Consider the following 12,886-nt stretch of genomic DNA (forward strand, 5'->3'; position numbering starts at 1 on the left):
TTTGGAGGAAGAAAGGAGGAGCAGGGAGGAGGAAGGGGTCCCCTGCGTGTTCTCATCCTTCAAGTAAAAGGGGGGAGAGGGGCGGGTGAGATCGGAGCGGGAGGGGGGCAGGTGGGGGCTCAGGAGAAACACGTGAGGGCGGTGGCGAGAGGACCAGGGCGCTCGATCCGCTCGATTAGGTGGGAACTATGCGTGGGGGGCGTGTTTTCCTTTTATGGGTTGTCCTAATGGGGCCGTGCGGCTGGCGCTTTCTTTTGGGGAGAGCGCTCGATCTCGCGAGCGTGTGCTCGGGCGCCAGGTAGCAACGTCCATGTTTTCTACTCCCTCCGTTTCAGCTTACAAGTCCTGCGCGTATACTTAGGTTGCCAATTTTATCATCGTAATATAAACTATATAACACAAAAATTATACCGTTTGAACATATAAAACATCTAAAGTTTATAATGATATGTTTTTTTATAATATATGACTTCTATTAGTTTGGTCAAATTGATGATCTAGGGGTACACGCACGCTTTATAATAAACAGAGAGAGAGGGGGGGAGTAGCAAACGTTCCCAACAAATATTGTTCGCGAGATAGAGAAAATCGTTGGCAATTCGTGTTCGTGAAGGATTGGAAACTGGGCCAGTGCTACGATTCGGAACCGACCCGACCCTCCTATACATCAACACGTCCCATGATCGGCTCTGCGGGGATCGACTTGGATTGGAGCGTCGGTACGGAAACAGGAAGCATTGGAGCGATTTCGATATCCTGCCTCGATGTAAGCATCTCTCTCGCCGGCATTGTCACCAGTCTCCGCCGGCGCTGATACGTATTGTAATTATTAGGGCATCTCCAGCCCGCGCCCCTAACAGGCCCCTTCAGGTCACTTTTTCGGCGCCGGCGCTGAAAAAACGGCCCAGTCGTGCCCCCAGGACGCTGAAAATCGTCGGTTCGGACCTTTTTTCCGCCCGGCGCTCACAGGCCAAACCCGGCGCGCTGGGGAGCTGTTGGGGGCTCCGGCGCTAGGGAAAAGCACGCCTGGCCCACACCGCCAGGGAAAAAGTCAAGGTTTTCTTCCCCGACTCGCCTCGCACCCCCCGCGCCCTCGGCCACCACTAGCTGTATCCCGGCGACGGCCGCCGCCCGACTCCGGTAGATAGCCATTCCCCGCCGGAAAATAGCAGCGCTTCGCCGCGGCAGCCCCTCCCGCAACAGCTGGGCGTTTCCGGTCGCAGTTTCCGGCCGTGGAGGCGCGGTTTAACGGCGGGTTCACGGCCATCGAGCGCAAGGTGTTCGGTGATTTGCCCGTCTCGGCGATGGACTCGGATGAGGAGGAAGAGCTCGCCGCGCTGCTGGAGGAGGAAGCCGCGACCGACGTCCAGGAAGAAGAGCATCTGATGGTGCTCTCCGCCCTCGCCCAGCTGCTGGCGAGCAGTGAAAAGCCGCGGCGAGGTGGCTCGGCGCCGGGGCGGGTGAAAGCAAAGAACCGGCATCGTCTGCAAGGCTACTGCATGCTCTACTCCGACTACTTCGCCGATGCTCCACTTCATGGCGAGAGAACATTTCGGCGCCGTTATCGGATGAGCCGAAAGCTCTTCCTCAGGATTGTGAATTCCATCCGGGAGTTCGACAACTACTTCAAGTGCAAGATGGATTGCACTGGCGCTCTTGGATTCACCTCCATCCAGAAGTGCACGACAGCGATGATGATGCTTGCATATGGAGCTCCCAGTGATTCATTCGACGACTATGGGCGCATGGCCGAGTCCACCAGCATAGAGTGTTTTTACAAGTTCTGTCGGGCAGTGGTGGCAGTGTTTGGGCCACAATACTTGAGAACACCCAATGCGGAAGACACTGCTCGGATCCTAGCCCAGAATGCAGCAAGAAGATTTCCTGGGATGCTTGGAAGCATCGACTGCATGCATTGGAAATGGAAGAACTGCCCATTTGGTTGGCAGGGGATGTACAAAGGCGCCAAAGGCGGTTGCAGTGTGGTGCTTGAGACGGTAGCCACACATGACCTCTGGATTTGGCACTCCTTCTTTGGTTATACAGGAACTCACACATGACTTGCTATGTCATCTTGCACAACATGATCATCGAGAGCGAGTAAGAAGACCCAGTGTTTGACACTGAACCATACTACACGCAGGGTCCTCTAGCCGAAGTTGATCACCAGCTACCGGCAACTTGGACTGCCTATCTCAGTATGCGTCAGGAGATCCGAGACCCACAGGTGCATCATCAACTGCAGAAAGATCTGATTGAGCACCTATGGAGACTCAAGGGGGACGCCTCGTGATGAAATACGAGTTTTTATTTGTTGAACAATATAATTTATATTGAACTATTTGTTGTTGTAGTATTTGTTGAAGTATTTGATTTTTCTGTGATGAAATATGTGATAAGAAATAATTGTGTTGATAATTGAACGCCGAGACACGGCGAAACCACGCCGAATATGGGCCTATTCTCACCCATATGGGTCGTTTATTCGCCGAAATTGAGCTGTAAAGTGAGCCAATTTCAATGCCTGGGCGCGACGACTGGGCACAAAATCGCTCCCAACGCCGAGTGCATCGCCGGCTCGCCCCAGGGAGCGATTTTTATGCGTCCTGAGGGACCAACGGCTGGAGATGCCCTTAGTCGCCGCCGGCGTGTCCATGGACCTGACCATGGATGGCGTCGGAGATAGATAGATAGATAGATAGGGCCCGGCCCGTTTGCCAGAGCGTTTCGGGGCCTCGGGGAACTGTGTGTGTATGTATCCTGATGACAAGTGGGCCATACCATACCGTCGACCTCCTTCCATCTTGCTTCTCCTCCGTTCCCCTCCCCTCCTCTCCCCGGAAAAGAAACCCTAACCCCCTTCTTCCGTCATGGCCACCGACCGCGCAAGGGGGCGACGCTCCCGGCGACAGCCTGTGGTGCCCGTGCAACGCCTCCGCACCCCTATTACGGGACGAGCAAGTGGATCCACGAGTCTCCGCGACCTGCCGCCGCCCGTGCTCCCGCCTCCTGATTTGATGGACGCCTTCCGCTCGCTGCACCAGTATGACCATCGTCGCCACCGCTTCTTTCCTTTCTCTTTCGGTTTCTCATATTTGCGTAGGATTCATGCTGCACCGGTAGATGATTTCGTTTTGGGTCTCTCAGTTTCCGTAGAAATAATATATTTTATCTGGAACACACACACACACACACACACACACACACACACAAGTCTCTGTATGCTTCATCAAGCAGATCCAGACTGCATTGATGTTGATTATTCATCTCCTAACAGCCTGCTTCTTTCACTCCAGCTCCGGGGAGGATGAGCAGCAAAAGCCGGCCACAGCATTGGAGGAATCGCCGTCATCATGGACCTGGCTTCCCTTGTTATCCAATTTGTTTCAGAAACAGCACAGCCAACTGCCGTATGGCCACTCAGCCTCCCCCTCTTGTTATATATCATCATGTTTAGTCCAAGTCAAATTGTTTCATTTGTCAATGGAGGCTTGTTGCTTGGATCGTTCATCGATGGAGGATTTGGGATAACAAGGGTTTCTGTACAGGATGGTTGGTTTGGTGTTGTTCATGTTTTTCCTCGCCAATAAAATTTTGCATCCAATTGGTTTTGAGCCGATGTTTGGCAAACCAATCACTAGACTTGCCAAATTTTGGCTTTCCCAATACCGCAGCGCAAAAGTTAGCAACAACTAACCTATCCAGCCCGCATTTCACACCGATTTCAGGCCTCTTATCGACCTTTTGCCATGATGATACCATGGATTATTCATTCACCACCTAAGATAATTTGGTTTTGCTCATCGAAACTGCTTGTTCCAATGCAGGTCTCAGGAGCATGTGGCTGAGTCTGCGTCCGGACAAACGCTGCAGCAGCTGGACGTCTCGTCATCAAACAACTTGGTTGATGTTACACCATTCAAGGGATTGTCCATCACTGCCACGTCCTCGTCCTCTCAGCGTGACACCATTTGGGTCCGATACCAGTGTGATTGGGGGCTCACATTTTACACCAGGATCGATCTTCATGGATATTTCCACACATATCCTCATGTGGGTGGGCCATTTCAGAGCTTAGAGCAAGTTAACAATGCCATTGATCGCTATCTTCATGACCGTCGGGATCCAATAATGTAAACTTTCTCAACTCTTTTCTTTGCGTGCACGCTTGCAATTGATAATATAGTCAAACAAGTTCCAATTAATGCTTTTTCCTTCTATGTTTTAAGCCCCAAAGGTGATTACAGTTTTTGCATAATTAATCAGGAGAAGAACGAATGAACCCTAGTTAGATTATAGAAAATTTGGTACTTTCATACATACAGAAGAAACAAAATGACGCACCAAACTGCCTTAATTTTTAAGTTCCTGTTCTGAGACCACTTCAAGTTAAGGAGACATTTTAACTATATTTGTGAGAGAGTTGCTGAAGTAGTGCGTCAAATTAATATAGATGCTATATGTGCTACCACTTTGTAATTTTGTATGTAGGTCTCTTTCGTTTTGGTCGATTAATGTCATGAGCTACGCCAGAAGACATGTGCGAGCTGTTTGATCCTTGTTAAACAATCCTGCATGCATACTATTTGTCCCTAATCCTATTTCCGGATGATAGCATTGAAACTATAGCCAGTACCTCTTTGTACACTCCACTGTTTGTGAAAGTAAAATATATTAACCATGAAGGAATCTCTGATCTAAACTAGGTGCGAGGAGCGACCTGAGTTCTATGAAGTGGGTAAGGCTAGTGTTGAGAGGGGTATACGGGACTCTCTTTTCTGGCCTGATGGCTCAAAGAAGATGTACGTGAAATCTGAGCCGGTTGATGAAAGCCGTTGCTGGATGCTCCAGCTGGTTCAAGCTTTGGTGGACAAGTATAACGAGGATCACAATCTTTTCAAGGTTTGCTCTTTGTCCTCCTTCCTGTCCTTACTCTTTATCATGCTACCTGTATTGCTTTGTGTTATACGACTGTCCTATTCGTTCATCTAACAACTAGTCGCTGATGGGATCCATTCTTCTTATCTCAGGATCTTGCGTTTGAAGTTAAAGATGTTGTGTGCTACGAAGTAATATATGAGGGCAACTGCCTCTACTACCATATTAATTTCACTACAAGGACCAAAGGAGCAAAGACCGCCGACAATCTATTCTTTTCTGAAGTCAAACGTATGCCAGGAGAAGACAAAAAATTGGTGGTCAGCTGTACCTGCATGGTTGATCCTTCTGATAACGGTATTTTGTACTCTCATCAAGTGTTGCTGAAATTTAGTTCAAACGTTTTTTTCTTTCAAACCGTATTTTTACTCTTATCATGGTTGACCTGTTTGTTTGTGCCTCGTGGGATTTTATTCTTGTAATATCTCAAAGTAGTTCATGCACATCCATGTGTAATATCTCAAACTAGTTTATTACCTTCAGTTAATCAGCTATCATTGTTTAAAGGTCATTATCTCCTCTCTTTATTTAAAGGTCTCCATGGTTGACCGTTTTGATAACGGTACTTTATACTCTTATCATGTGTTACTAAAATACAGTTTAAACGTTTATGTCTTTAGTGTATGATCTCTGAATTGACCTGTTTGTTTGTTTGTGCCTCGTGTCATCTTATCGATTATCCTTGAACTTTGCATTGTGATATCTCAAACAAGTTCATGCACATCCATGTGTATTATTACCTTCACTTAATCAGCTATCATTATTTAAAGGTCCTTATCTCCTCTCTTTCCTTAAACGAAGGTCAATGCTACGGCTGTGAAAGTAATATGAAGCACCCCAATGCTGATGCATATGCTGGTGGTCACTCAAAGGTTTGCAACTTGAAGGGAGAATGTCTTGGTCCTAATATAGCGGTCGCAGAGACTATGGATGACGTAAGTGTGATGTTTTTATTTCCTGGTAAGCTGGCGTTTGACATTTTCTGTTGCTGTGTTCGTTTTTAATTGAATGAACGTCTTTTACAGTGGAAGGCTGAGGAAGCGAGGGTAAGACAAATGTTCAAGGTAAAGACGCTTCATCTTGTGTGCTAGGTATATAATAACATGATGTTGGTTAGTTGGTTGATCAATTCCTGCTTGTGCATTTGTTTCCATCAGGGCCTTGACGATCCAACTGTTGTGGCGCGACTCATGGAACCACCCAAGTTGAACTTCGGAGCAACCAAGGCCACCGATGAGGAAGTAGAACGTTTTATGAATTCGATCATGGGACCATGCGATCCTAACCTTTGCACCACTTATGGCATCCTCGATGCTAGCGCCGTAGAAAGATTTAGAGTGGCGCTAATGTAAGACCAAGGATGCTGCCCGGAGTTATGTTGCACTTTCTTGTGGCTAGATGGTTCCTATCAGCAAACCGTTCGATACCAAGCTATTTTGTGTCGCCTGTAGAAGAAGCTGATCGAATGCTTATTTGGTTTGAAGATTGTTATATGTACGGCTTTTATTATGTGTGTATGGCAGTACTGGTTATGGCTGCTCGTCCTCGTATCCATTTTTTTTATCGACTGCTTGGGTATGTCAAATATAACATAAGAGCAATCTCCAATAGATGGTCTAAAATTTGGCGGTCCAAAACCAGAGATGTAAAATTTGGACCGTTAAAAAGTGCGTTTTGAAGCTCCGAAAAAAGCTCAACTCCAATAGATGGTCCAAATTGATGGTCCAAAAAAGCAACTCCAACAGATGGTTCAAAATGAAGATGTAAAATCGTCTTGATCGTCTTCTTAACCTCGGGACGTCGGCCGCCTTCGTCAAATCTGTTGCCATCAAGCTCTCCCCGAGCGCGCCATCCTCCCCGTGATGAGCTCCTCTCCCAATCCCCCTATTTTTCCCCTTCGATCGGTGTCGTTTGCCACCGCTCCCGTGCTCGTCCGTGGTCGCCATGGCCGGAGCCTGAGCTCCCCGGTATGTGCTCCTTTGCCGGCCAGCAGCGACAGAGGAGGGCAGCAGCCGACGCGAACACCACGAGCAGCGGCATAGGCACGCTGCACGGGCCAGCAGCGACGACAGCTCGGCTGGACAGGGTCAGTGCGGGGCGGCGGCGGGGCCGGGAGGCGGTGGCAACGGGGCGGGCCAGCAAGCAGCGGCGGGCGGCGGCCTAAGGACCCGGCGGAGGCCTACATGGGCAGCCAGACCGCCGGAGGCGCCGAATCCCACCGCGGCCGCCTCCTGATTCGGCGGCGCCCGGGCGGCTGCGAGATGGCTTCCGGCGAGGGAGGCGACGGGGGCGAGGGCGGCGCGACGATTTGGGGCGGTGGCGGCGGGGATTTGGGCGGTGGCGGTGGCGGATCCGCCCGACTGGTGTTCGGGCGGGTGGACAGGCGCGGTTGTGAAATGAAATGAAGTGGCGGTTGGGCGTTGGCGGGTGGTCACCGAATTTGGACCAGATGCATCTCGTGATGTAAATTTGCACCGCGAGATGTTGTATTTTACATCACGAGGAGGCCGCGGTCCAATTTTTTTACATATGAACCGTCTGTTGGAGTAGCGTTGCTTGCCCCAGACGGTTCAAAAGTTAGGTATTTTTACGTTTAAACTGTTTATTGGAGATGCTCTAACTGTGTCTGATCTATGCATGACGCGTTGAAGGAGAGAACACCGACCAGATGGACATATATACAACGACTCACCAAAACTTGATGTTTGCCCGTTTGGTTTTCAAGCAAAAAGAAGGCTTAAGACGAAAATCCAAATCTGAGCCCGAGCTCATCTGCACCTGCGCTCACCAAAAAAATTAAAATAAATACTAAAAAAATTCAAAAAATTCCAAAAAAATTTGGGGTGGTGGACAATTTGATGCGTGAGGTGCGCCCCAATTTTCAAAACATTTGGACTTATGTGCAGCTCTCAGCAAAAAAGACAAATCGGAGGTCTGTAAAAATGTGTACTGTTCATATACTGTTTTGGTCTGATTTGTCTTTTTTGCTGAGAGCTGCACATAAGTCCAAATGTTTTGAAAATTGGGGCGCACCTCACGCATCAAATTGTCCATCACCTCAATTTTTTTCGGAATTTTTTGAATTTTTCTGATTTTTTTACGAATTTTTTTTGAACGGGTGCAGATGCACCCGGGCACCGAAACGCCGCACTCCCCTGACCTCTTTTTTTAAAACCGAGAAAGCGCTTGCTGCTTGATCTCTTTTGTGTCCAACTTCTGGCCATCAATGCCTATGATGCATAAATCGATAGCTAGCCCATCGAGATACGTTCGGCTAGAGGCGGACGTACACGTACACGCTGCAAACGTCGACCTTCAGTGCATGTGTTAATTACCTTGGTCTTTGACTGATTACAAGAGATAACTCTACTACAGATCTTAACATCTAGGAGGACATGCTCGTGCAAGGCTGAATGCATACGGTGGCTATTAGTACAAGCTGATCCCTGAGTATAGCTGAATATGCATGCAACAATGTAACAGTCGATGCAAACCAAAGAAAACCGAGAAAAATTGCCACTTGCCAAACACCTCGGCAGTTTTATCAAAACTGAGAAAAACTATGGTTTTTAGAAACTAAAGTATTTATTGCCCATGTATTGAAATACTTAGATTTTGGAATACCATGGTTTTGAAAAAACGTTGTTGCCAAACTAGGCCTAAAATGTCAAGTCACACAGGAGACACACCAAACATTGTCGTTGTAATTTTAGCACAGTATAACCGAGGCTAAACCGAGCTCTCTCACGTCCTTAGCCATTTTGGCCGTCGGATTTCGGGTTTGGATCGTTTCTGGCCGTCCGATCTTTGTTTCAGCGCAGTTTATGGCGACCTGGGCCTCCTGTGCAGCTACTCCGGCGGAAAAATCCGACTACGCTGGTTGATTGGGCCTAAAGAGGGTAAGGACGGCCCACTGATACACCCAACCCTGTTCGTTTCACGCGCCCGTCTCACAGCTACTTCGTTCTCGCAGCGCCTCCTCCCCCCGACGTCTCCTCTTCTTTCTGGCGACCTCGACCACCGCCGCCGCCGACCACGACCTCGAGCAGTGGATCTTACTCCTCCGTCCTCGACCTCGAGCGGCGGTAACCATCCTAAATCGCACACGTGCTCTTCACCGTTAAGAGAAATCCATCGACGTCCATCGTGCCTCGCGCGACCTAGGTATTTAGATGACGCGTCGTGTGCGTGGGGAGTGAGGGTGGGGGATTTGTGCGTCCGGGGTTGCGGAGGGGGTTCGATTCGGCAAGGCTGAGGCGTGGGGGCGAGCGGTCGGGCCACTGGACCTGCGCCCACATGCTGCAGGTTATGGCCGGCATCGACGGCGGTGGGGACGCACCAGCAGCGCGGCAGCCTGGGTTGACGCCCATGGAGCTCATCGAGCAGGTGTGTCTCTCTCTTTCTTCTCTGCTCTGATCTAACCACCCGTGGCAGCGGTTGGCTCCGCCTGTGTGCAGTGCGCTACTCTGTTTTTCTCTTGTTCCCGTGGGGATTGGTTACTTGGTTAGTCCTGTTGGTTCTGCGAGCGCGATTCATTCCTTGATCGCTGGGACGGCTGGGGATTCGGTTTCTAGAATCGATGGCCATGTTTACTGCACGATGTAGTAGGACATTGGTAATTTTTGTTTTCGAAGAACACAAATTTTCAGCATCAGTTGTGTTTCTGACTGGCTTAAAAAACATATGTACCTCTCTCTCTCTCTCTCTCTCTCTCTCTCTCTCTCTCTGCGATGATTCGGGCGTTTATTAAAAGTTTCAATGCTTCAGTCAGGTAGTACAAGTGTATGCAAAATATTTCAAGTGTGCTAATTAATGTAGTGGTATTGTGTCCCCCCTTACAGACGGTGATTACATGTGGAGTTCGGGAAGAGCAGCTGCAGCAGCGGCAGCATCATCAGTACATGCCTGCTCATGTACTTGGAGCCTTGGAGGAGCAGAACGAAAATATTTCCAATGTCACGTTGGACATCTTGACAGCAGGCACTGATTTATCCGAGGCAGCAAGTCCACCAAGAAGGACGAAGACGGCAGCATCAGCGACGACGATGCGTACACTCTTTTTTATTTGTTAAGATGAGCTAGATTCCACCCAGTTTTGCTCACATGATTGACTCATTTTTATTTGTTGGATCATGATGCACTAAAAGATGTTCAAAATTGATGGCATGAACACTCTTCTATATTTAAATAGTTGAAATGAGGGATTTTCTACTATAGAGAATCCTGACAGCACAGTCATTAAGGATAATAAAACATGTTATTTAGCAATAATACATAGGCTTGCATAGTAATTAACTGGTCATTTGATTTGTTGATTACATCCACTTTATACAATTCATTCTGCAGAGGGAAAGCAGTACAATAAAGTCTTTTTTAGTACAGCAAAGCAACTCCTTAGTTCTTATCATGTCTACTCACTTGTGGAAATATTTTCTTATGTCATTGCATTTTAATCATTACATAACATTATTACGCCCTACGATCCAAAATACCTTTCATGGTTTTAGTTCCTCCTTTGTTATTTGCTCATCTTATTGTGGTGTTAATTGAGTGTACCATATAAACTTTACAGGTTACTGTAATCTTGTGAAGCAAAGGTAACTGCTTCTGTTGAGTTGTTACAGAATGTCCTATGGAGGAAATCAGCAACAAAGCATACACTATGTCGTAATTCAAATTTGCTTGCAAGATTTCCTAGGAAACCCGATCCCTGTAATTCCAGTGGGATAGATGATTAATTGAACACATATAACTTATAATGTGTGATTTTAAAATAATTGAAGGAGGTTTGGTGAAATTTTAAAAATTGTTGTGACTTATCAACTCTTGTGAAAAATAAGAACTACTCATGCATTATTTTCTAAAACAATATCCTGTCATGATTTAGACAATCTCATCTACCGCATTATTCCTTGGTTGCAGGTCAGTAAGGTCGTCTTACTTTGATCCCTGGGTTAATGATGTTACTTTCCTAGAAGGTAGATGGAGTTATGACATTAGGCGGTTGACTAGATGGTCACCAATTGTTGATTTGTGTGCCAGGGACCACGCCCGCATCTCTGCTCCAGTCAATCACATTGTGCTATGATGCGCACATCCTCAAGTCTGGGAAGCGACCCTGGTAACCCAATTACAAGCGCATTTTTTTAATCCTATCACATGCGCAATCTCATCAGTGGTTAATTTTCCATTATCTGGTTCAAGTGTTTATTGGTCAGCACTGATAATTGGGTTCTTATAAATAAACATATTTGATGATGTCTTCTTGAATCGATCAGCCTCCCTAGATGAAATCAATAAACTGGAGTACTTGAATCTATCTGCCACTTAGCCCTTGAAACCAGTACGACTACTAGCCAAATACACTCAAATCATAGATCTCTCTACAATCTACTGTAACTATCTCACATGATATAGTACTAAAAGACAAAGTTTTTCAATTTTTTTACTAAATACTATCAGTTCTTAAAACTCAAATCATCCTATTGTTGCAAAGTTGTGGGGTATATGTGATAGCTTATGGTTGTTCGAAAAACTAAGACCATGATCTATCCTAAATGTGAGATTTCATTGTGAATTAGTTGGTAGGATTAATTCTTTTGTTCTGCTGCAGCTCACTCTTAAATAATGGCAATTAGTGTCCAGAGCCCTTCGCTGTCAACAAACTGGATGTAGACACTCAGGTGGAAGCATCCGCTCAGCCCCAAATTGATATTCTCTTTAATGATTCTCGGTATGTATTTATATCAGCCAGAACATCTTATATGGGTTTCTTCTCATGATATTTGTACCTTACAAAGATTCTGTCTTCATGCTTGAATTTTACCAGGTTCTTTCCTGTTTTTACCATTCAATTATTACACAGTTGTTATGCGTATCACATTTGCTGTAAGGTATATATGTTGCTTTCTGTTGGAGAAAACAAATTTGCAGTCTATTGATTGAGTGCATGGCTGTCATGATTTCCCACCGTCATATCCCATTCCTTTATTAGCTATTTGTTGGTAATCTCATGAGTTGATTTGCTCTTTCAAAATTTTCAAGTTACTTCCTAATTTATGGATAACACAGATGAAGTGTGCTTTGACAGATATAACAAGGAAACATCCACGTCTAATTTGTTCTTGATATATTTATATTGGTTTATATCTCGCTGATCATACCATTTTTTATTTGTGATATTAGAATCTTTGCCTTCTCAAACTTACATTTTGTTGGGATTGCATTATGCTCAATGAATTTGATAGAAGTATACCCAGAGGATGCTAAACAGGGAAACAAAGTACACTCGGTAAATTTAATTTGCTTTGTCAAGGATATATAGGGCAAAAATTCCTCTTATAGCTCTCCTCGTATTTATTGCAATAAGTTTTTGGTCACCATCTGGAATCTTATTCCAGGATCCATGTTAATCCCATACATTTTTCCTGCTGAGTCTTTGGATGACTGGACTATTACCTCTCCAGGAGCCATACATTTTTATTTTTCTGCTGTTTATGTCTTGGTATTAATTAGTTGTAGTCCGTGAACATTGTTGTGTATGCTGTCATATACCAAGCCAATTTGTATCCATGAACCTTGAGTTTTCCCTTGAATAATATATATGTTTGACTTTATGCAAATTTAATGTGTTTTATGTGGCATTTATTTACATTTCTTTATCATTTTATCGTATAAATAGACGGGCGTGGCAACGCGCGCCTTCAATTATCTAGTATCCTGGATTTCCAAACCCATTTGAAGTATTGAAGTAGGTTGAAGAAAAGAGACCAAACCTAGGGAAGAGCAGCGTCGTACTACGAAAAGCGATCATACACCCACAAACTCCGTTTTAAAAGTGAAGACTTGTGCTTGCACTACTATCTTGAGCTTTAGGATTGGAGGAATAAGAGAACCAAACATAGGTCCTGTGGAGATACTTGTACCCCCATCTCGTCAATTATCAAAT

At 46.0% G+C, this 12,886-nt stretch overlaps 2 protein-coding genes across 4 annotated transcripts; both read left to right on the forward strand.

Moving 5' to 3' along the window:
- The first annotated feature begins 2,772 nt into the window (after positions 1 to 2,772).
- On the forward strand, positions 2,773 to 6,488 carry LOC119269714. The gene is made up of 8 exons (XM_037551613.1): positions 2,773 to 3,043; positions 3,297 to 3,410; positions 3,828 to 4,133; positions 4,707 to 4,902; positions 5,031 to 5,235; positions 5,740 to 5,873; positions 5,964 to 6,002; positions 6,096 to 6,488. The coding sequence occupies exons 1-8, from the start codon at positions 2,871 to 2,873 to the stop codon at positions 6,288 to 6,290; spliced, it is 1,362 nt and encodes a 453-aa protein (XP_037407510.1). The 5' UTR covers positions 2,773 to 2,870; the 3' UTR covers positions 6,291 to 6,488.
- Positions 6,489 to 8,903: 2,415 nt separating this feature from the next.
- LOC119269715 lies at positions 8,904 to 12,611 on the forward strand. 3 transcript variants are annotated; one of them, XM_037551614.1, is made up of 4 exons: positions 8,904 to 9,324; positions 9,780 to 9,987; positions 10,861 to 11,059; positions 11,552 to 12,611. In XM_037551614.1, the coding sequence occupies exons 1-3, from the start codon at positions 9,235 to 9,237 to the stop codon at positions 10,866 to 10,868; spliced, it is 306 nt and encodes a 101-aa protein (XP_037407511.1). In that variant the 5' UTR covers positions 8,904 to 9,234; the 3' UTR covers positions 10,869 to 11,059; positions 11,552 to 12,611. The 3 variants fall into 3 exon arrangements, 1 of the variants encoding a protein (XP_037407511.1); XR_005133688.1 differs by having other exon boundaries at positions 9,780 to 11,059; positions 11,577 to 12,605; XR_005133687.1 differs by having other exon boundaries at positions 8,904 to 9,023; positions 9,780 to 11,059; positions 11,552 to 12,599.
- Positions 12,612 to 12,886: the final 275 nt, after the last annotated feature.

The sequence above is a fragment of the Triticum dicoccoides genome, chromosome 3A (assembly GCF_002162155.2).
Source record: "Triticum dicoccoides isolate Atlit2015 ecotype Zavitan chromosome 3A, WEW_v2.0, whole genome shotgun sequence".
Taxonomy (NCBI): Eukaryota; Viridiplantae; Streptophyta; class Magnoliopsida; order Poales; family Poaceae; genus Triticum; species Triticum dicoccoides.

Coding starts and splice junctions, on each gene's coding strand:
- LOC119269714 (XM_037551613.1), top strand. CDS start 2,871: ATGGCCACCGACCGCGCAAGGGGGCGACGCTCCCGGCGACAGCCTGTG. Junction 5,236..5,739: donor GGTTGATCCTTCTGATAACG/GTATTTTGTACT, acceptor CCTTAAACGAAG/GTCAATGCTACGGCTGTGAA. Junction 6,003..6,095: donor GGGTAAGACAAATGTTCAAG/GTAAAGACGCTT, acceptor TGTTTCCATCAG/GGCCTTGACGATCCAACTGT.
- LOC119269715 (XM_037551614.1), top strand. CDS start 9,235: ATGCTGCAGGTTATGGCCGGCATCGACGGCGGTGGGGACGCACCAGCA. Junction 9,325..9,779: donor CCATGGAGCTCATCGAGCAG/GTGTGTCTCTCT, acceptor CCCCCCTTACAG/ACGGTGATTACATGTGGAGT.